General features: G+C 53.7%; 2 protein-coding genes and 1 long non-coding RNA gene across 52 annotated transcripts; 2 read left to right on the top strand and 1 right to left on the bottom strand.

Annotated features, from left to right (window-relative positions):
- Positions 1 to 230: 230 nt before the first annotated feature.
- Positions 231 to 13030, top strand: Cchcr1 (coiled-coil alpha-helical rod protein 1). Of its 50 annotated transcripts, none has more exons than XR_015644939.1 (19): positions 382 to 421; positions 968 to 1139; positions 1412 to 1478; positions 1591 to 1804; positions 4040 to 4343; positions 6720 to 6883; positions 6995 to 7130; positions 7274 to 7384; positions 7563 to 7712; positions 8747 to 8857; positions 9115 to 9221; positions 10044 to 10156; positions 10321 to 10366; positions 10518 to 10666; positions 10998 to 11186; positions 11265 to 11366; positions 12185 to 12319; positions 12430 to 12580; positions 12742 to 13030. XR_015644939.1 is itself a non-coding variant. In XM_087598022.1 (19 exons), the coding sequence occupies exons 3-19, from the start codon at positions 1463 to 1465 to the stop codon at positions 12885 to 12887; spliced, it is 2259 nt and encodes a 752-aa protein (XP_087454148.1). In that variant the 5' UTR covers positions 382 to 421; positions 968 to 1139; positions 1412 to 1462; the 3' UTR covers positions 12888 to 13030.
- Positions 2850 to 4341, bottom strand: LOC147998455 (uncharacterized). The gene is made up of 2 exons (XR_015645388.1): positions 4028 to 4341; positions 2850 to 3664 (listed from the first exon to the last, which is right to left on the bottom strand). It is a non-coding gene; the product is annotated as an uncharacterized LOC147998455 (long non-coding RNA).
- Positions 13031 to 15095: 2065 nt separating the features above from the next.
- Positions 15096 to 16517, top strand: Psors1c2 (psoriasis susceptibility 1 candidate 2). The gene is made up of 2 exons (NM_001166016.2): positions 15096 to 15189; positions 15774 to 16517. The coding sequence occupies exons 1-2, from the start codon at positions 15135 to 15137 to the stop codon at positions 16121 to 16123; spliced, it is 405 nt and encodes a 134-aa protein (NP_001159488.1). The 5' UTR covers positions 15096 to 15134; the 3' UTR covers positions 16124 to 16517.
- Positions 16518 to 19229: the final 2712 nt, after the last annotated feature.

Here is a 19229-nt window from a genome sequence, read left to right as displayed (position 1 = left end):
TGGGCGAGCGCGCGCGCGCGCGCGCCGCGCAGACTCCTCCCTCGGAATTCCCGGGTCCGACTTTCGCGCCCGCGAGCCTGCTCCCGCGGTCTGCTTCTGATTGGTCATTTGAGTTGCGTCCCTCTGCTTTATTGGTCGGTGCGTGGGCAGGGGTTGCCTATCTCCCGCCCTCCGCCACTTCTGATTGGCCGGCACGTTTTCCCGGGTTCCCGGGAAGGGGCGGGGCTGTCAGGGCGCGGAGAAGATCTTGGGCGTCGGTGTTCCTGCGTGCACCTTTCTTCTTCCTATTTCCGGTAGGGGAGAAATGGTGCTGTAGAGCAGCCCGCCAACACACCCGCTTCGCGCATGCGTGATCAGGGTGTGGCGTCTAGACTGGGAGCTAGGTGTAAGGGGCGTGGCAAGAGGGCGGATCTCGCGCTGGGTAAGGGGCGTTCGGGCAGAGTCAGTTGGGGGCGGAAAGAGTCTGAGAGGGGGTACAAGGGGGGCGGAGGGGGGTCCACAGGGCAAGAGGGGTGCAGGAGTCGGGTCAAGGGACAGATGAGGAGGTCAAGACAGCCTCAGAGTTCAGGGTGGTCCTGATAGGGTTGAGCCAGGAGTGTGTGCGGGAGAGGAGAGGGGGGAGACAGGACAGGGAGCCACCAAGATAATTCCATCGAGAAAGATTCAGACTAGGACTTAGGACTAGGAAGAGAAGCGGGTAGGAATTTCGGGGGTCGAGTGAAAAAAAAAAACTTGAATTAACGGAAGTGGGGGAAAGGAGATGCTGTAGGACTCTGAAGAGAGGTGCATCGGGGATGGAAATCCCCTAGGGGATAGAGTGCAACTGAAGCCAGTTACAGAGAGGCACAGATGAGTTAGCAGGAAGCTGGCTTCCCAGCAACGGGCTTCCAGGCTGCGCGGGTTCCTCCCTCGGGGATCCTAGGGAAGCCGCTTAACCCCACATGTGGCCTCATTCTTCTGGGGCCAGGCCTTGGGCTAACCCTTTAATAGGAAATGACCCAGAAATCGTGACTCGATGGTGCCTAGATGGGCTTCCCAACGGGCCTACCATTCCGTGGCGAGGACTGTGGAGACTGGGTTCCCTATACTGTGTTCAGAGAGTCCTGAGCTGCAGGGACCGTAGACACTTAAGGAGGAAGGTAAAGGCAACACCCAGAATCCTGTAAGTAGAAGCAAGCCTTCATCTCAGCAAATTTACCTTAGGGTTGTCGCCTGGTTCGTTAGAGCATGGTTGGGACAAACAAGTGGTTTGGCTATGGTCTGTCTTCTTAGGGAAGTAGGAAAAGAGAAGCCTATGGCCGGATAGACCTGCCAGTAACTTAAGGATTATGACTTTGTTGTTATAGGGCTTTCTCTTTGGAAGGTGGTCTGAAAATTGAATTGGAGTGTCCTTGTTTCTCCTGTTGTCCAGGGGAACATAGGTGACTGGAGACAAGAGCTAGAAGATTCATATAACGGGGAGATGCTGCCACCATCAGGTCAGTAAAGGTAGTCAAGGAGGCCAGGAGGCCAGGATCTCCCCCACCCCACCCCACCACACCCCCGTGCCCCCCCAGAAACTGACAATCTTTTACTCTTGTGACCCCTCAGGTTTTGATGGGCTGGTTCCTCCCTCCCACTTCCAAGCTCGACCCCTCTCAACCCTGCCAAGAATGGCCTCGACCTGGGCTTCAAACGTTCCCTTGGTCCAATCTCCGCCTGGCCAAGATGTCTTAGAGAGGCGGCTAGACACTCAGAGGTCGACAGTGACCATGTGGGGACAGGATTTCTGTGGAGACAGGCAGGGGCTTGGGCGGAGAGGCAGGTAGGGATCTGTCAATCACCTCTTCCTCAGACTGACTAACGGCCTTCCATACAAACGTGCCTTCCTTTCAGCCCCCAGTTCTGTGACTTGTATAGCTTTCCATAGGCCATTGTTGGCGCACACCACATCTGCCCGGGACAACATAAAGAGATGTCTGGACTTAAATTCTCAACTGAATGAGGAATGTGGATGTCTTAAGGGAGGGGACAAGTGTGCAGAAGCTGTTTTAAAGCAAAATGACACGCAGCTTAGACATATTGACCCAGTTCTTTTTTTTTTTTTTTTTTTTTTTTTTTTGGTTCTTTTTTTCGGAGCTGGGGATCGAACCCAGGGCCTTGCGCTTCCTAGGTAAGCGCTCTACCACTGAGCTAAATCCCCAGCCCCTTGACCCAGTTCTTTAGTAGGAATATGCAACTGGAGCAGGCTCTGCTCTGTGAATGTGTTTTAAGACTTGTATTTAGAGGGCTGGAGAGATGGCTCAGCGGTTAAGAGCACTGACTGCTCTTCCTGGGGTCCTGAGTTCTAATCCCAGCAACCACATGGTGGCTCACAACCAACTGTAATGAAATCTGATGCCCTCTTCTGGTGTGTCTGAAGACAGCTACAGTGTACTTATATATAATAAATAAATAAATCTTTAAAAAAAGACTTAATTTTTTAAAAAAATTGTTTTAAAGATTTATTTATTATATACATATGTGTATGTATATATGTATGTATGTGTGTGTAATATATATATTGTTCTGCCTACATGCATACCGGTGTACCAGAGGAGGGCACCAGATCCCATTACAGATGGCCATAAGCCACCATGTAGTTGCTGGGAATTGAACTCAGGACCTCTGGAAGAGCAGTCAGTGCTCTTAACCACTGAGCCATCTCTCCAGCCCCTGGATTTTTATTTTTGAGCCCGATACGGTCTGCCTTTAATCCCAGCACTAGAGAGTCAAAGGTAGGCTGATCTCTTAGTTCAAGGCCCCATCCTGGTCTAGAGACTGAGTTTCAGGACAGTCAGGGCTACATAGACAAAAAACTTGTCTAGAAAGAAAACCAAACAAGAAAGACTTTATTTATCTGTGTGTGAGCATTTATATTTGGAGGCCAAAAGAGGGGGAAGGATCCTGCGTAGTTGGGAGTTACAGGCAGCTATCAGCCTTACAGTGTCGGGGCTGGGAACCGAACTCAGGTTCTTTGCAAGATCATCAAGCACTCTTAGCCCCCCAGCCGTCTCTCCAGCCCCTGTGGATACACGGCTCTGTGTGAATGAGAGGTCTTACCTTAGTGTCTTTACCCCCCAGTGTCCTGGAGCATCAGTCTGTCAGAGGGGGATGTTAGGAGACAGATTGTAGGGAACCGTGGGCAAGTCATTACTAGCCTCCAGTGAAAGGGAATCCTGCCATCCTCAGGGACAGAGCTGCCTCAGGAGTCTCCACATTGCACGTTCAGATGTGCAGGACACTGAGTCACTTGTAAACCGAGTGCCTCAGACTCCTCATGCGATGTACTGAGCACTCACCCAAAGCCCGCACTGAAAGAGCAGGGTGCAGCCGTGCGTGCCCATAATCCCAGTTGCGACTTGCAAAGAGTCTTGGGAGAAGCCAAAAGCCAGCGTGCTGACGCAGTGCAAGCAGGCTTAGGGAAACCCCTGACAACCAAGAGGTCAGGAAGGGAAGCGGAAGACACCATCAGGAAACAGGAGTGACTTTGTCTTCAATTTTTTTCCCTTGTTGCGCTTATATACTTCATATATACATGCGCGCATACATGCCCTGGTGCACAGATCAAAGAGTGGGGGCGGAGGATCTCAAGTTCAGGGCCAGCCTCTGCTGTGTACTGGGTCAGCCTGGGCTACATGAGACCCTGTCTCAAACAAATTGAAAAACAAAAATGTAAAAAAAAAATCACTTGGCCCTGCGTTTCCGCCCCACCCCTTCCTTTGCCTTTATCTAGAATTCAAATATCTTCACACTCAAAACCTGTACCCCCCTTCCCCCATGTGCACGTTTGACGTTTAACGCATCTATCTGCTTGTGTGTAGATCTCTGGAGAGATGGTGTTCTTTGCCGATCTCACTAGCCCTTAGGTCGTCCGAGTGCAAATAGTGATGACCTCATGCGCTTAGTAGGGACTTGATGGGTGATGGTGGTGTGGTAGATGCATCGATCCTCCTGCCTCAGCTTCAGCCCCTTGCTTCCACCTTCCCAGCAGCTCACCCGTGCCCACCTGTCTTTGAAGGTCTCTGGAGCTGGGGGTCTCCGGTGCCCTGAGCCAGCAGGCTGAGCTGATCTCTCGGCAGCTCCAAGAGTTGAGGCTGCTGGAGGAGGAGGTCCGGACCCTTCGGGAGACCTCCCTGCAGCAGAAGATGAGGTTAGAGTCTCAGGCCGTGGAGCTGGATGCTCTCGCAGTGGCGGAGAAGGCCGGGCAAGCCGAGGCCGAGGGCCTGCGCACCGCCTTGGCCGGAGCGGAAATGGTTCGGAAGAACCTGGAAGAGGCGAAGCAGAAGGAGCTGGAGGAGATTCAGAGTCTGCACCAAGAGCAGGTGAACACGCAGCGGGGAGTGGCTTAAAAGCGTTTCAGGGCCCACTGTCCAGTAAATCGCAAGGAGCCTCGGGAATAGCAGACCCGTGGGGCTGGGGGAGAACCTGGGTTTCCCTCAGGCTGCGTCTTTGAGTTACCTGTAGGATGGTTCTCTGAATCAGTCAGCTCCAGTCAGACATTGTGAGCGAGATGGGCTGGCTGGTGGTATGTCAAAAAAAATGACAAATGGGGGCTGGAGAGATGGCTCAGTGGTTAAGAGCACCGACTGCTCTTCCAGACGTCCTGAGTTCAATTCCCAGTAACCACATGGTGGCTCACAACTATCTGTAATGGGATCCGATGCCCTCTTCTGGTGTGTCTGAAGACAGCTACAGTGTGCTTATATATAATCAATAAATAAATCTTTTTTTAAAAAAAAGACAAGGGGTTGGGGATTTGGCTCAGTGGTAGAGCGCTTGCCTAGGAGGCGCAAGACCCTGGGTTCGGTCCCCAGCTCCGAAAAAAAGAAAAGGGGGAAAAAAAAAAAAGACAAAAAGCCACTGACAGGTTCTAAGTAACTGAGGCTGGAACTCAGCAGTAGAGTGTCCGCCTGCTCTGCACGAGGCTACCGGTTCAGCCTCCGAGTCACCAGAAAAGAAGGCTTTTGTTTTTTTAATTTTTGTTGTTGTCGAGACAGGGTCTCGCTATGTAGCTGTGGCCAGCCTTGACTCTTGCTTCTGCCTCCCAAGTGCTGCACTGCCACACCGAGCTTCAGAGAGAAACAGGGAAATAACACAATCAGATTTATATTTTATGTCCAGAAAGACCTGGGCTTCAAGAAAGATTTGGCACTGGTGATGTTGACAGGGCTGGCTGGGCCGGCCCTGCAGGGGGAAGCAGGAGCCCCATCTGCCCCTGGCCTGGTTTGGGGTCTAGTGAGGAAGACCCTCCCTTCCTAGAGCACCCCCATCATTACACTGAAGTAGGGTCCGACCATTGGCTGCTAGAGCTTAGAAAGCTGCCAGCAGGCCAAGAGCAGATGAGAGGTCTTCCTGAGGGCGGGACAGCACCTGCACAAGGGTGCAGGGAGAGCCACAGGAGAGCTTGGGGAAGTGTGTTGTACGTGCTGTAGGCTTTGTGGGTGTGGCAAGCCTGCTTCTTTGTGGGTCGAGGGTTGTTAAGGTAGCACCTTGATCTGTAGGCCTGGCTGGCTGTGAACTTGAGACAGTACTCCCCACTCAGCCTCCCAAGTACTGGAAGGTCTCAGGGTTCCTATTGCTCTGATAAAGAGCTGACGAAAAGCATCCTCAGGAAGGAAGGGAAAAGCTTCTGGCTCACCTCACCCTGCTCACAGCCGGCTGAGGGAAGCTGAGGCCACGGAGGGACACTGCTCCCTGGCTTGTTCCTCTTTGGCTTGGTCAGCAGGCTTTCCTGCATAACTCAGGACCACCTATCTAGGGGAGGCACCACCTCCCCGTGGGCGGGGTCCTTACCAATCAATCACCATCAAGAATGTCCCATTGGCTTGCTTATAGGCTGATCTGATGGGTGCACTACCTCAACTGAGTTTCCCCTTCTCCAATAACTGCAGCCCATGTCAGGTTGGCCAAAGAGGAGCTAGCACTCGGGGTTGAAGACATTTTGCTCCCGCCATGCACTGAGGGGTGTGTGTACATTCAGGTGTGGGTCTGTAGGTGAGGGTGTGAGTGTGACTGGCACGTGTGTGAGGCCTCCAGACAAGGTCTTTTATCATGGAGGCCAGACCTGGAGCTTCAGGGATCCACCCATGTCTCCTCCTATCCCACAGAGTGGGGCGATTACAGGTGTGTGCTGGCCTGCCTGGCTTTGCAAAAGTTTTGGGGCTCCTAACTCAGGTCTTCATACTTGTGAGGCAAACACTTACTGACGAGTCATCTCCATAGTCGGCAAGTCTCAGGCCTGAGGTGGGGCCATTTACTCTAGCTGTTAGCAATGAACACAGAGAGACCGGGAAGTGAACCGGCACCAGTTGACGATTGTTTGAAACATAACTGTGGAGAACCAGAGGCCAAGATCTCCCCCATTTGCTTACAGTAGCATATCAGTCAGATGGCTCTCTGGGAGACCAGGCCCCATAGTGTGGTAGGTGGCCCTCCATCTCCTAAAGATTTATTTTCGCTTGTGAGTGTGTGTTGTGTCGGTGAGTGTATACCACATGTATGAGGGCCTCAGAGGTCAGAAGAGGACATTGGGTCCTCTGAACTGCCTGTCGTGGGTGCTGGGAACTGAACTTGGGTCTGAGCTGCTGAGCCCCTGTCCAGCCCCCCAGGATGGCCTTTTCTGAATGCATTCCTCCCTCCCTCCGCCTCCTCCTCTTCCTCCTCCTCCTCCTCCTCTTCCTCCTCCTCCTCCTCCACAGCTGTCCTCCCTGACACAGGCTCACCAGAAGGCTCTCGACAGTCTGACCAGCAAGGCTGAGGACTTGGAGAAGTCTCTGAACAGCCTGGAAATGAAACAGGCAGGGGAAGCCAAGCAGCTGACTATGGCCCAGAAGGAGGCAGAACTGCTTAGGAATCAGCTGAGGTCAGTGGACTGTGCAGGGGTGTGAACAAGGGCCCCAGCAGGTGACGTGGTGCTGGGTATCATCTCCAGGCTGTTCCACTGAGGACTGTCCCATTTCTGCTTCAACCTTAGTAAGACCCAAGAAGAGCTGGAGGCTCAGGTGACCTTGGTGGAGAATCTGAGGAAGTATGTAGGGGAACAAGTCCCTCCTGAGGTTCCTAGCCAGGCACGGGAGCTGGAACAGAAGGAGCTGCTAGACACCTTGAAGGTGGGAGGAAAGACACCAGGGGATCAGGGGATGGATTGGGAGGAGAGAGCATAGCCCTCTAGAAGGGAAGCCATGCTGTCCTTGGGACTACCCTCGGTCTGAGGGTAGCGTGGGGATCCTGAATGATGGAGTTCTTTTCCCAGCACTTGAAGGAGGACAGGACTAACCTTCAGGCCACCGTGGAGCTACTGCAGGTACGGGTACAGAGCCTCACACACATGCTCACCCTGCAAGAAGAGGAGCTGACCAGGAAGGTAGGCCCCTCCCTCATCCTCCAAACCCTGCCCTGCTGTAGGCCTTCCCTCTCTGGGGAAGGTAGGTGGTATACTACTGAGACCCCTAACCGCCTCACCGTGGATGGCAGGACTGGAAGGACAAGGTCACCAGTTCCCGCCTCCTTAGAAGATCCATTCCCTTCTTTCCCACGTGCAGATTCATCCTCTAGACCCCTTGGAGCCCGAGTTTCCTAAGAAGTGCCGCTCGTTGCTGCGCGGCTGGCGGGAGAAGGTGTTTGCCCTTATGGTGCAGCTCAAAGCCCAGGACCTGCAGCACAGGGACTCCACCAAGCAGCTGAGGGACCAGGTCAGGGGCTGTGTCTCTCCCAGTGATGACAGTTAGTCTTTGGGTGGTTGCCACATGCTGGGCACAGAGCCCTGAGCAGAAGAGTCCCCGTTTTCACGGAGCTTGAGTCCTAGAAGGACGCACGGAGAAGCAGAAAAATGGGTCACATCGTCATACACGTGCTACGGAGAAGCGGTGGTGACAAGACTGAGGTGGATGGATAGGATGGTCAGGGACGGCCTCTCTGAGCAGGCCACAGCATCCATCAGGGCGTGGCACAGTCAGGGGAAGGGATCAGGATGGTTTCCCAAAGCGTGGGCAGCCTGACTCAGAAAGAAGATTCAAGACAGAGTTTTCTGTGTACTGTAGCTGTCCTGGAACTCACTTTGTAGACCTGACTGGCCAATAAGTGATCTGCCTGCCTCTCCCCTCCTCATGCTGAAATTAAAGGTACGTCTTACCACACCATACCACACTGGGCGTTCTTTTCTTCCTTCCTTCCTTCTTTTCTTCCTTCTTTCCTTCCTTTCTTTTCTTCTTTCTTTCTTCCTTTCTTCCTTTCTTCCTTCCTTCCTTTCTTTCTTTCTTTCTTTCTTTCTTTCTTTCTTTCGTACTTAATTTAGCTGGGTGTGGTGTACTCCTTTAATTCCAGCAGGTAGGAGGAAGAGGCAGAGGGTCTCTGAATTTGAGGCCAGCCTGGTCTACATAGTGAGTTCCAGGACAGCCAGAGCTACATAGTGAAACCCTGTCTTAGAAAGAAAGAAAAGGTGTGTTTATTTTGTTTTATGTGTCTGAATGTTTTGCCTGCATGTATGTCTGTGTACCATGTGCCCATGGAAGTCAGGAGGTGTTTGCTCCCCCAGAACTGGAGTTACAGATGGTTACGAGCCATCCTGTGGGAAAAGGGACTCGAACTCTGTGAGAGCAGCCAGCGTTCTTAACCACTGAGCCATCTCTGCAGCCCCAGTCTGGAGACTCCTGCCCCGTCTCCTTCACCGGCATTCCCCATAGCTTTGGCTCTAGATTTCCCTGCTCAGTTCCCTCTGCTCCTGTAGGTAGCAGAGCTCCAGGAGCAAGTGACTGCCCAAAGCCAGGAGCAGGCCATCTTGCAGCGTGCCCTACAAGACAAGACTGCACAGGTGGAGGTGGAGCGGATGAGCACCAAGGTCTGAGGGTGAAGCTCCTTAAGGGAGGAGGGTGAAGCTCCTTAAGGGAGGAGGGTGAAGCTCCTTAAGGGAGGAGGGTGAAGCTCCTTAGGGAGGAGGGTGAAGCTCCTTAAGGGAGGAGGGTGAAGCTCCTTAAGGGAGGAGGGTGAAGCTCCTTAGGGAAGGAGGGTGAAGAAGACCCTGGCTGGGTCTGTGGGCCAGGGGCCAGGGAGGGAGGTGTACGAGAGAGAGCGCACACAAAGCTGCATCCTTACCAGACCCTGAAGATGGAGCTGAGTCAGGCGCAGGAGGCCAGGTGGAGGCAGGAGCAGCAGGCGGCCTCTGCTGAGGAGCAGCTGAAGTTCGTGGTCAGTGCTATGAACAGGTATCTGTCACAGAGCAGCAGGTGGAGGAGCCCGGAAGAGCCTCAGGCGAGAGAGAGAGAGAGAGAGAGAGAGAGAGAGAGAGAGAGAGAGAGAGAGGCAGGCAGGAGGATGCAGGATGGAGTATGCCGGCTTCCTGCACTTTGGTCTACTGTGCTCTGAAGCTAAGTAGGGCAGCTAGGAGGAGCTGTGACTTCGGAGGTCAGGGAAGGGAACTGCAGCCGTGTGCAAACCTCCCTCCCTCCCTCTCTTCCTCCTTCCTTCTTTTGCAACCCTAATTGTACAGCTGGGCTGGTCTATAGCTCAGTAGCAGAACACTTACCCAGCATTCAGGAATCTCTGGTTTCAATCCCTGGCACCAGAAAGGAAAGCTGAAACTTTTAAACTTGCACAGACAGAGTCAGACTAGTTTAGAAGAACCAGATTCAAAGCTCTGCACGTGCCTGCCTCCAGGAAGATGTTACGGTGTCGTGTCTGGGGTTTTACTTTCTGCCAGATCACATACATGGTTCTCAATAAAAGCTACCAGAAAGCCCTTCCAGGCTTTGAACACCCGTACCCCAGTTGAGATGTTCTGACTGAGCTTAAGCACTTAGATCCTCTAGGTTTGCTAAGGAGCTGGATTGACCTGCAGGGTTCGCCAAGGTCCTGCCTCTCCTGTAGGCTCCCGTTTCTCCTTTGCTGGCTACTTAACAGCCTCCCCCCTCCCCCCACACTCCCCGCTCATGTACCAGGACAGGACAGACGTGTCCTCTGCCCCAGACCCTGCGGGTCTTGAAGGGATGAGGGGAGGAAGGACCGTGAGTGACCTATATCTTCTTCAGCACTCAGGCCAGACTCCAGAGCACCATGACCAGGGTGGACCAGGCTGTAGCCCGGATTCCCAGCCTCTGCAACCGGCTCAGCTATGCTGTCCGTAAGGTCCACACCATTAAAGGTACACAGAATGACCTAGCCCTCCTTCCGGCCTAGCCCTCTTCCTCTTAGCTCTGGATCTAACCCCATGTTTGTCCTCTGTTGCCTTGGTAACTATCACTGTCCTGTGCTCCCCGCCACCCTCTGTCCACGTGTTCTCATCTGTCTGTCCTCTCTTCTCTTCAGGTTTGATGGCTCGAAAGTTGGCTCTTGTTCAGTTGCGCCTGGAGAGGTAAAGTTCGGGCACATTGAGGTGGAGGGGTGTGTGTGGATGTTGGGGACAACCTGTTGGCTGCTAGGACCCAGAGGGACCAAGGAGGGGTGGAGGCACCGGTCACTCAGTTGCTGGGGAGGTTTCTCTGACTCCATCATCGCTGTCCCAGCTGTCCCCCACCTGAACCTGCACCCCCACCGGACACGGACCTGAGCCTTGAGTTGGAGCAGCTACGGGAAGAACGGAACCGCTTGGATGCAGAACTGCAGCTAAGTGCCCACCTGATCCAACAGGAGGTGGGCCGGGTACGGGAGCAAGGTACGCCTGCCTGCCGGCCTGCCTGCCTGCCCTGCCTGCCTGCCCTGTGTGCCTGCCTGCCTGCCTGCCTGCCTGCCTGCCCTGTGTGCCTGCCTGCCCTGCCCTGCCCTGCCTGCCTCCCTGCCTGCCTGCCTACCCTGCCTGCCTCCCTGCCTGCCTGCCTGCCCTGTGTGCCTGCCTGCATGCCTGCCTGTCTGCCCTGCCTGCCCTGCCCTGCCCTGCCCTGCCTGCCTGCCTGCCTGCCTGCCTGCCTGAGCGGGGCTGGAGGAGACTTGATCAGCGGAAGCTCTGGTGCCAGCAGAGGTCTTGCGTGACCACAGTTCCCTTTCAGGAGAGGCAGAGCACCGGCACCTGACCGAAGTAGCCCAGCAGTTGGAGCAGGAGCTGCAGCGTGCCCAGGAATCCCTGGCTAGCGTTGGGCAGCAGCTGGAGGCAGCCCGTCAAGGCCAGCAGGAGAGCACAGAGGAAGCTGCCAGCCTCCGTCAGGAGCTGACCCAGCAGCAGGAGATCTACGGGCAAGGTGTGGGGGCGTGGCAGTGTGTGCCACCCTGCAGGACGGGCAGCTCCCCCTGACACTGCCTCATGCCCTCAACTGCAGCTCTGCAAGAGAAGGTGGCGGAGGTGGAAAGTCGGCTTCGGGAACAGCTCTCAGACACAAAGAGGAGGCTGAACGAGGCCCGGAGGGAGCAGGCCAAGGCTGGTGAGATGTGCGGGAGGAAGGCAGCATTGAGACACAGGGCTGCCAATCCCATCTCACCCCAGACTTTTTTCAAGCTTTTTGTTGACACGTGTATGTAGTGACGTACCGTAGGACTGACATAAGTGAATTCTTACGCAGTGAACACACCGCAGCCAGCACCAGCTCAGGAACAGCTTTGGTTCCGGGCCTGCGTCACTGCCCCTCAGTGGACACCACTGTTGTGGCGTCACTTCTGGCAGCTGCCCTCACTAGAGACCTAACACTTGGATGAGTTAGAGGAACAGGATGGATGTTCGTGTCTTCCCTGAGTGGAGACACAGTTAACACCCTGCTCGCTTGCCTATGTCCGTGCTTACACGTGTGGACATTTGAGTCATGTAAGTTGCAGCAGACATGATGGTTTAGCTGCACATCTCACAGATAGAAAATTCTCTAATCATGCTACCAGTGTCGTAAGAACACGAGCCCTAGCCACACATGGCGGCACTTGCCTGTCACCCCAGCCCAGCCTTTGAAAGTAAGGGGCAGAGTAGGTTAGGGCCAGCCTGGACCACATAGCGGAACCTGTCTCAATAGTTTAGGGCCAGCCTGGGCCACATAGCGGAACCTGTCTCAAGACAGCAGCAACACAGATCACATGAGTGTCACTCCGGCCCCTGTCCAGGTCTTGCCTAAGGAACTGGCATCGGGGATGAGGATCCCATGACATCAGCCCACCCATGGTGTGGAAGAGTCCCCGAGAGAGTTGAGAGCTCAAGTCTCATTCTGGGGCTCTGGGCTAACCCACTCCCATCTCCTTAGTGGTTTCCTTGCGCCAGATCCAACACAAAGCCACTCTGGAAAAGGAGCGGAATCAGGAGCTCAGGCGCCTGCAGGACGAGGCCCGGAAGGAAGAAGGGCAGCGGCTGACACGGCGAGTGCAGGAGCTGGAGAGGGACAAGAACCTCATGCTGGTAGGGGACAGCAGGGAACTGGTCATGGGAGCTGGTGGTTGAGTAAAGGTGTGGAGGGGCGGGTGGCCTGGCCTGGGCCAGTGCGGTGTGGCTGACCCTCTCCTTCCCAGGCCACCTTGAAGCAAGAGGGTCTCCTCTCCCGTTACAAGCAGCAGCGCCTGTTAGCAGTGCTTCCCTCGGGAGTGAGTAAGAAGTGCAGCTCCCAGCCTGTAGAGCCCCCTGAGTCTGCAGCAGCTTCACCGTGCAAGGAGTCTATGAAAGGTAGAACACACTGAAGGGCACGCGGAATTTCAGGCCCGAGCCCCAGAGGCCCTTGGCCTTTTATCTGTGCTGCTGTGTGCCCAGGATCCTCCCTCAGGGCCTCCCAGCCTGTGCAGCCTGCTCTCACCCCCGTGTCCATTCTGCAATGTCTCCTCTGTCAGGCTCCCTGACTGTCCTGCTTGATAACCTGCAAGGCCTGAGCGAGGCCATCTCCAGAGACGACGCTATTTGTCTGGAAGATAACCAGAACACTAAGAGCCCTCCTTCCAATCCACTGCTGGGCCGGAGCTGTCAGGAGGAGGAGTGAAGCTAGCCTGGAATTGGATCCCCAGGAGGGTTGGATGGGAGGACATGGGGTGGGGCCAGCCTGGCCCTGCTCCCCAGCAAGCCTTGGGACCCCAGCTTCCACCAAGTTCAAACTCTGTACTGAATAAAGATGGCTGGAATGGAGTCCTTTCCTGGAGATGTCTGGGAGACTGGGATTCCCCTGGAGCCAGCCCCTGGGGGGTGGGGGGTGGGGGGCTGTGAGACGATTATCCTCCTAACCCTGCCCTTCCTCTGAGGGTACCTTTCTCCAAACCTTTCCTAACTGCTCTGGAAGTGTTCTGAGAATCTCCCAGATTTTGTTGTTGGTGGTGGTGGTTTTGTTAGTTTGGTTTTTTGTTTTGACATTTAAGATAGCCCTGGCTGTCCTAGAGCTTATTTCTGTAGACCAGGCTAGCCTTGAACCAGAGACCCACCTACCTCTGCTTCCCAAGTCTGTGTGTTCTCTCTCTCTCTCTCTCTCTCTCTCTCTCTCTCTCTCTCTCTCCCTCCCTCCCTCCCTCCCTCCCTCCCTCACTTCCTTTCTTTTTTAGGACAGGGTCTCTGTTTAGCTCTGGCTATCAAGAATTCACTCCTTAAATCTGGCTGACCTCAAACTCAGAGATCTGCCTGCTACTGTATTGTGCCCCCCCAACCCTCTCCCCCAACTACACACACCACACACACCACACACACACACACACACACACACACCACACACACACTACACACACAGGCATACACACACACCACACACACACACACGCATACACACACCACACCATACCACACCACACCGGTGCTGGGATTAAAGGCCTGTGCTATTGCTACCCAGACCAAGTTTTCTTTGTCCTCCTTTACTGTAAAAGTTACTTTCTTTGGGTGTTGAATGCCTGGAGTAAGATACTAAACATTCAACATTCAAGAGGAGTCTCAGCAGATGCTGTCCTGGCCCAGGGCCACTGTGATGGGGGGGGATACCAGGAGGAACTGGCAGGGGCAGGGCAGGGAGTACTAGGCAGAATTCCAGAAGGGCTTTGGGGTGGGCTGGGGAGCCGGCTAAGTGGGCCTAAGAGCTCTCTGGCTGCTCTTCCAGAAATCCTAGATAAATTCTTAGCAACTACGCGGAGGCCGACCACTGTAACTCCAGTTCTGGTGGATTCAGTGCCTTCTGACCTCCCCGTGCATCACTTGTCTGTAAAACACTCATTTACAATTCGTAAAAAAAAAAAAAATGTGTGTGTGTGTGAGAGAGGAGGGAGGAAGAGTAACAGTGGGTTAAAACCTTGGGACCCTGAGGAAGATTGCCCTGGATCAAGATGGATGCTCCAGGGACAAGGCTTGCAAGTGGAAACTGAGTTTCCCAGATCAGCCACAGGCAGAATCCCAAACAGACCAGGTGGGGACCGATGTGTGGTGAATGGAGTTGTAGTTCAGACCCTTTCAATCCTTAAGGAATCTCTCTTGGTGGTGATGGTGGTGGGGAAGGGATGTGTGTGTCCCAGAGCCCTGGTGCTCAGGGCCATCCTGAGGAAGGAAGATTTTTGGGGTTACAAGGGGGAAGCTCTTCCTGAGCCTTTGGTGTTGATGTAGTCACCTCTGCATGGGGTCAGGAACCAGGATATCCTGGCTTCCCGTCACCCAGGTGGCTCCCCATGGAATTCCTTAGATGTCACTGCCTGGGAAGTCCCCGTGACTGAAGAGACACGCCAGAGAGCAGCCTGCATGGTCCAGAGTTGGGGGAGGGGGGGTGGCTCTGAGACCGAGATGCCAGTGTAGAGGGCGCTATCTGGCCCAGGCGTCCCGCCTCTGTCTGTAATTACCAAGCTTCCCCACGCAGGGTTTGCCCCCATTTTGTGGCTTCCAATAACTATCACAGATGAAAGGCGGCCTTCCCTGTGATTATAAAGATGACAGGTGGGTCCCGATTCCTGCAGGGTGTGGATGGAGGAGGTGTGAAAACAAGAGGTGTAGCCTCCTGGGGTCTGGGTTACTGATAGGAAGACCCTACTGTCAGGGGGTAGGGGAGTGGGGGGGGCTGGGGGACTGGGGGACTGAAAAGAGGGATACTTACTGGCAGGTTTTTTGTAAACGAGTTTGACCAGTTAGGCTCTGATAGGGATTCCTCAGGGCGCTGGGCTGGCCCCTCCCCACAGACTAGCCACCTCCTCTCCCTCCTTTGCTATAAAGCCTCTTGGGTTCTCAAGCACCTAGACTCAGAGCACCCCACCTTGGGGGCCAGGACACAGCCATGATGCTCAATTGGAAGCTGCTCGGCCTGCTGGTCCTTTGCCTATTTGCAGGAGGTGAGTCGTTGGAAGAGGCCGGGAGCACCGCTGGGGTGATGGGGATGGCCAAGAGGACTCACCCTTAGGGAGGGGACACCCCCCCCCCCCAGGAGGGAAGGAGTAAACGGATCGCAGACTGAAAGGGATTCTCGGAGTGTCCTTAGTGGAGAAGCTCAGGGGCACCTTGATTCTGAATATGTTGCTGGGTCAGGTGGAGACACCGGGTGTGTGGAGTCAGCGGGACTGAGGTCTGTGTTGAGGGCTGGTTGTTACAGAGATGGGGCCTGAGTGACAGGTGGGGCAAGACCACTTCCGGAGTAGACCACCTGGGGAGCGGTTCCAGTGGGTTATCCTAACCATGGTTGAACAGAACCATTTGGAGGCATGATCCTGTGGGTGGTCCCGATGAGCCCAGGGCTTTCATACCGTGAAGCTGGCCTCAGTGTTCTGGAAACCTATGGAGAACACTTTGGGGTCACTCCGAAGTCTGTTTTGGGGTTTAGGATGTGCTGGTCTAAGTGAGGCTCAACCTTTGGGTCTGAAGCTGGGTGGGAAGTGCTTTGTGACTTTTATCTCTTACCTTTCTCCTTCCTCCTCTACAGGCATCTCAGGCAGTGACGACCCCTCTCCCAAATCCACAGACACCCAAGAAGAGAACTCCCCACCATTGCCTCTGGGACCCCCAATCCCTGGTGATCCCTGGCCAGGGGCACCTCCTCTGTTTGATGAGCCTCCTCCTCCAGGCTCCAACCGTCCCTGGAGAGATCTTCCTGACAGTGGTGCCTGGCCCCCTAAGCCCCCGAGCACTGATCCCCCTAAACCTCCTCTGCCCGATGATCCCTGGCCAGCAGGGACCCAGCCCCCAGAAAATCCCTGGCCTCCTGCCCCTGAGATGGACAGTGAATCTCAGGAGGAGCCAGACCTTGACCCACCCCGGGAAGAGTATAGATAGGGTACCCCAGAGAACTTGAGCCTCCTCAGAGCACACCCAAGCCCACCTCTTTCTTTCTTCGTCTGCCCCTTTAGAATCTCAATTTTCCCTAATTCCTTCGTTCCCTTCCTCAGTCTCTGGTTGGATTGTGTTCTGTGTTGGAAGCGTCCATGCTCTGCACCACCCTCTCTCCACCTTGCGGTCCGTGTTCAACCCCCACGTTGTCCCTCTGCTTCTCTCGATCAGCAGAAAGCACACTCCTACCTCACTCAACCTGTTCTCGCTCGGCTAGACCTGGACTTCTAGGGAGAGCCTGAGCTCGGTGCTCACTGCTGCCACCTGGTGTCCTTAGCTGGGAACTGACAGTGGCCCAGGATGGTGCTTCCAGTGGAAAAATAAAAGCCTCGTTTTCTTCCGAACCTAGGTTGCTTCTTTACAATTGCTTATTAGGTTTTTAAATGTTCAGCCGCATTCTTCTCAGCCCTCCGCCTGAGGAGATCTAGGAATGATCTGTGGTTCCTGCCTTGTCCCTGTGTAGGGAGGAGGGCTGAGTATGTAGTTTCACATCACAAGGCTATGCAGAGCCAACAGTCCTGATCTCCTGGAGGCCCTGTGAAGAAAGAGAAAGCTTGCCGCAAAGTCCCTGCCACTCTCTAATGGCTGTGGCTTGTGTGCCCTCGGTGGTACATGCAAACCCGTACGGTGTATGATCAGTTTGTTTTGTTTTAGAGACAGGGTTTCTCTGCGACAGGATTTCTCTGGCTATCGGGAACTCAGTCTCCCAGCCACGTGTGTGTGTGTGTGTGTGTGTGTGTGTGTGTGTGTGTTCATACAAGTTCTGGCTGTCCCAACTCTCAGTATGTAGACCAAGCAGGCCCCCAACACCACATGGAGATCCACCTTTTCCTCTGTCTCCCCAGTGCAGGGATTAAGAACACATCACCATACCTGTCTCTTCCCAGCCTCTAAAGATGCACTTTCGATGAAAGTTTGTTTTTCGTGTCTAATTAGTCCTTTTTTTTTTTCTTTTTCTTTTTTCGGAGCTGGGGACCAAACCCAGAGCCTTGCGCTTGCTAGGCTAGCGCTCTACCACTGAGCTAAATCCCCAACCCCTAATTAGTCCTTTTAACTTTAATATTTGTGTCTTATGATAGTTGTACTATAAACTCGGTGCAGAATGATTATTCGATATGAGCCTCATGAGTCGGCCATGTTGGCACACATCTGTAATCCTGGCACTTGGGAAGTGGAGGCAGAGGGTTCAGCGGTTCAAGTGCGTCTTGGACAGCGCATCAAGTTCGATGCCACCTGGAATACGTGAAACCCTAGCTCAACATAAAAAAAAGGGAATGGCTCAATTGGTAGAGAGCTCCCTAGCATTCGCAAAGCCCCCAGTTCAGGCCACAGCCATATAACAATTTGGAAGACGGCCCAAGATCCATGAGACCCTCAGATATATACAGTAGCAAGAAAAAAAAATACAAGAAAGAAATACAAAGAAGGGGCTGGAGAGATAGCTCAGTGGGTAAGAGCACTCACTGCTCTTTGGAAGGTGCTGAGTTCAATTCTCAGCCACCATATTGACAGCTCACAAGTGTCTGATGCCACCTACTGGTGTGCAGGTGTATATGCAGACAAAATACCATATATATGTGTGTGTGTAAATATATATATGTATATATATATACATATATAAATTTTTAAATAAGAAATACAGTGAAAATAGATTGGCGCCTACCTGAATCCAAACTACAGCAAGAAATCCTGTATCAAATACCCCAAACACAAAAGACAATAACAGAATCCCACCCCTCTGGCAGCTGCTGGTGAGAACAGATCCAGAGACCCATAGCCAAACATTAGACGGAGAAAGGACCCAAGTTGGGGACCTCCCTGGGTCCCTCCCTTCAGAGCTCAGGAAACCCTGCAGAAGGAAGGGAGGAAAGCCGTGGGAGCCAGAGGATTCCAAGGGAACGTGGCTCACAGACTCAACTAAGCAGGGCTCGTAGGGGCTCACAGGGACTGCAGTAGCAACCTCTGAGCTTGCATGAGTCTGCCGTAGGCTCTCTGAGCTTGCGTGAGTCTGCCGTAGGCTCTCTGCACATAGGTTGTGGCTGTTTAGCTTCATGTTTTTGTGGGACTCCTAACAGTGGGGGTAGGTCTGCCTCTGATTCTTCTTCAGGCTCCTGGGATCCTTTTTTCCTACTGGGTTGCCTTGGCCAGCCTTGATCTGAGGGTTTGTGCTTAGTTTTAGTGTGTCATGCTATGCAGTGTTTGGTTCATATCCTGGGAGGCCCGCCCTTTCCTGATTTGGGGGCGGAGGGTCCTGGGAGAAGTGAAGAGGAAACCATATTGTATGAGAGAACTAAGAAAAAAAGAAGTGGGGTTGGGGATTTAGCTCAGTGGTAGAGCACTTGCCTAGCAAGCGCAAGGCCCTGGGTTCGGTCCCCAGCTCCGAAAAAAGGAAAAAAGAGCACTGGGTGTGTGTGCAGGGATCAGGGTCTATTCCCAGCACCTACATAGTGGCTCACAACTGCCTGTAAATCTAGGTCCAGGGGATCTGGCGCCCTCTTCTGTTCTCCATGGGTAATGCATGCATATGGTACGCAGGCAGGCAGGCAGGCAGGCAGGCAGGCAGGCAGGCAGGCAGGCAGGCAGGCAGGCAGGCAGGCAGGCAGGCAGGCAGGCAGGCAGGCAGGCAGGCAAGACACTCATACATAGAAAAGTAAAAGGAAGTCTCAGGATTTATATCTTATCTTCTTGTCTCTAAAGGGGTTCTGTGACTTCTTTGTTGTTTTGTTTTTGAGACAGAGTCTCTCTATCATGTAACCTTGGTGTCCTGGAACTCGCTAAATAGACAGGATTTCTGTCCATTAAATTTACATAGCTCTGCCTGCCGCTGCTTCCCAAGTACTGGGATTAAAGAAGGTACGGGTTTGAGCCACTACACCTGGTCCAGCCTCCAGTTAGAGGTCTGTCTGTGTGCTGGGTAGTTTATGTCAGCTTGACTCAGTATAGAGTTGTCTAAAAGGAGGGAACGAACAACAAAGGAGAAAATGTCTCCATGAGCTCCAGCTGTAGGCATTTACTCAATTAGTGATTGATGGAGAGGACCTCGCCCACTGCA

Source organism: Rattus norvegicus, chromosome 20, assembly GCF_021556685.1.
Source record: "Rattus norvegicus strain SHRSP/BbbUtx chromosome 20, alternate assembly SHRSP_T2T, whole genome shotgun sequence".
In the NCBI taxonomy this organism is placed as follows: domain Eukaryota; kingdom Metazoa; phylum Chordata; class Mammalia; order Rodentia; family Muridae; genus Rattus; species Rattus norvegicus.
This window is presented reverse-complemented; position numbering and strand designations above follow the sequence as displayed.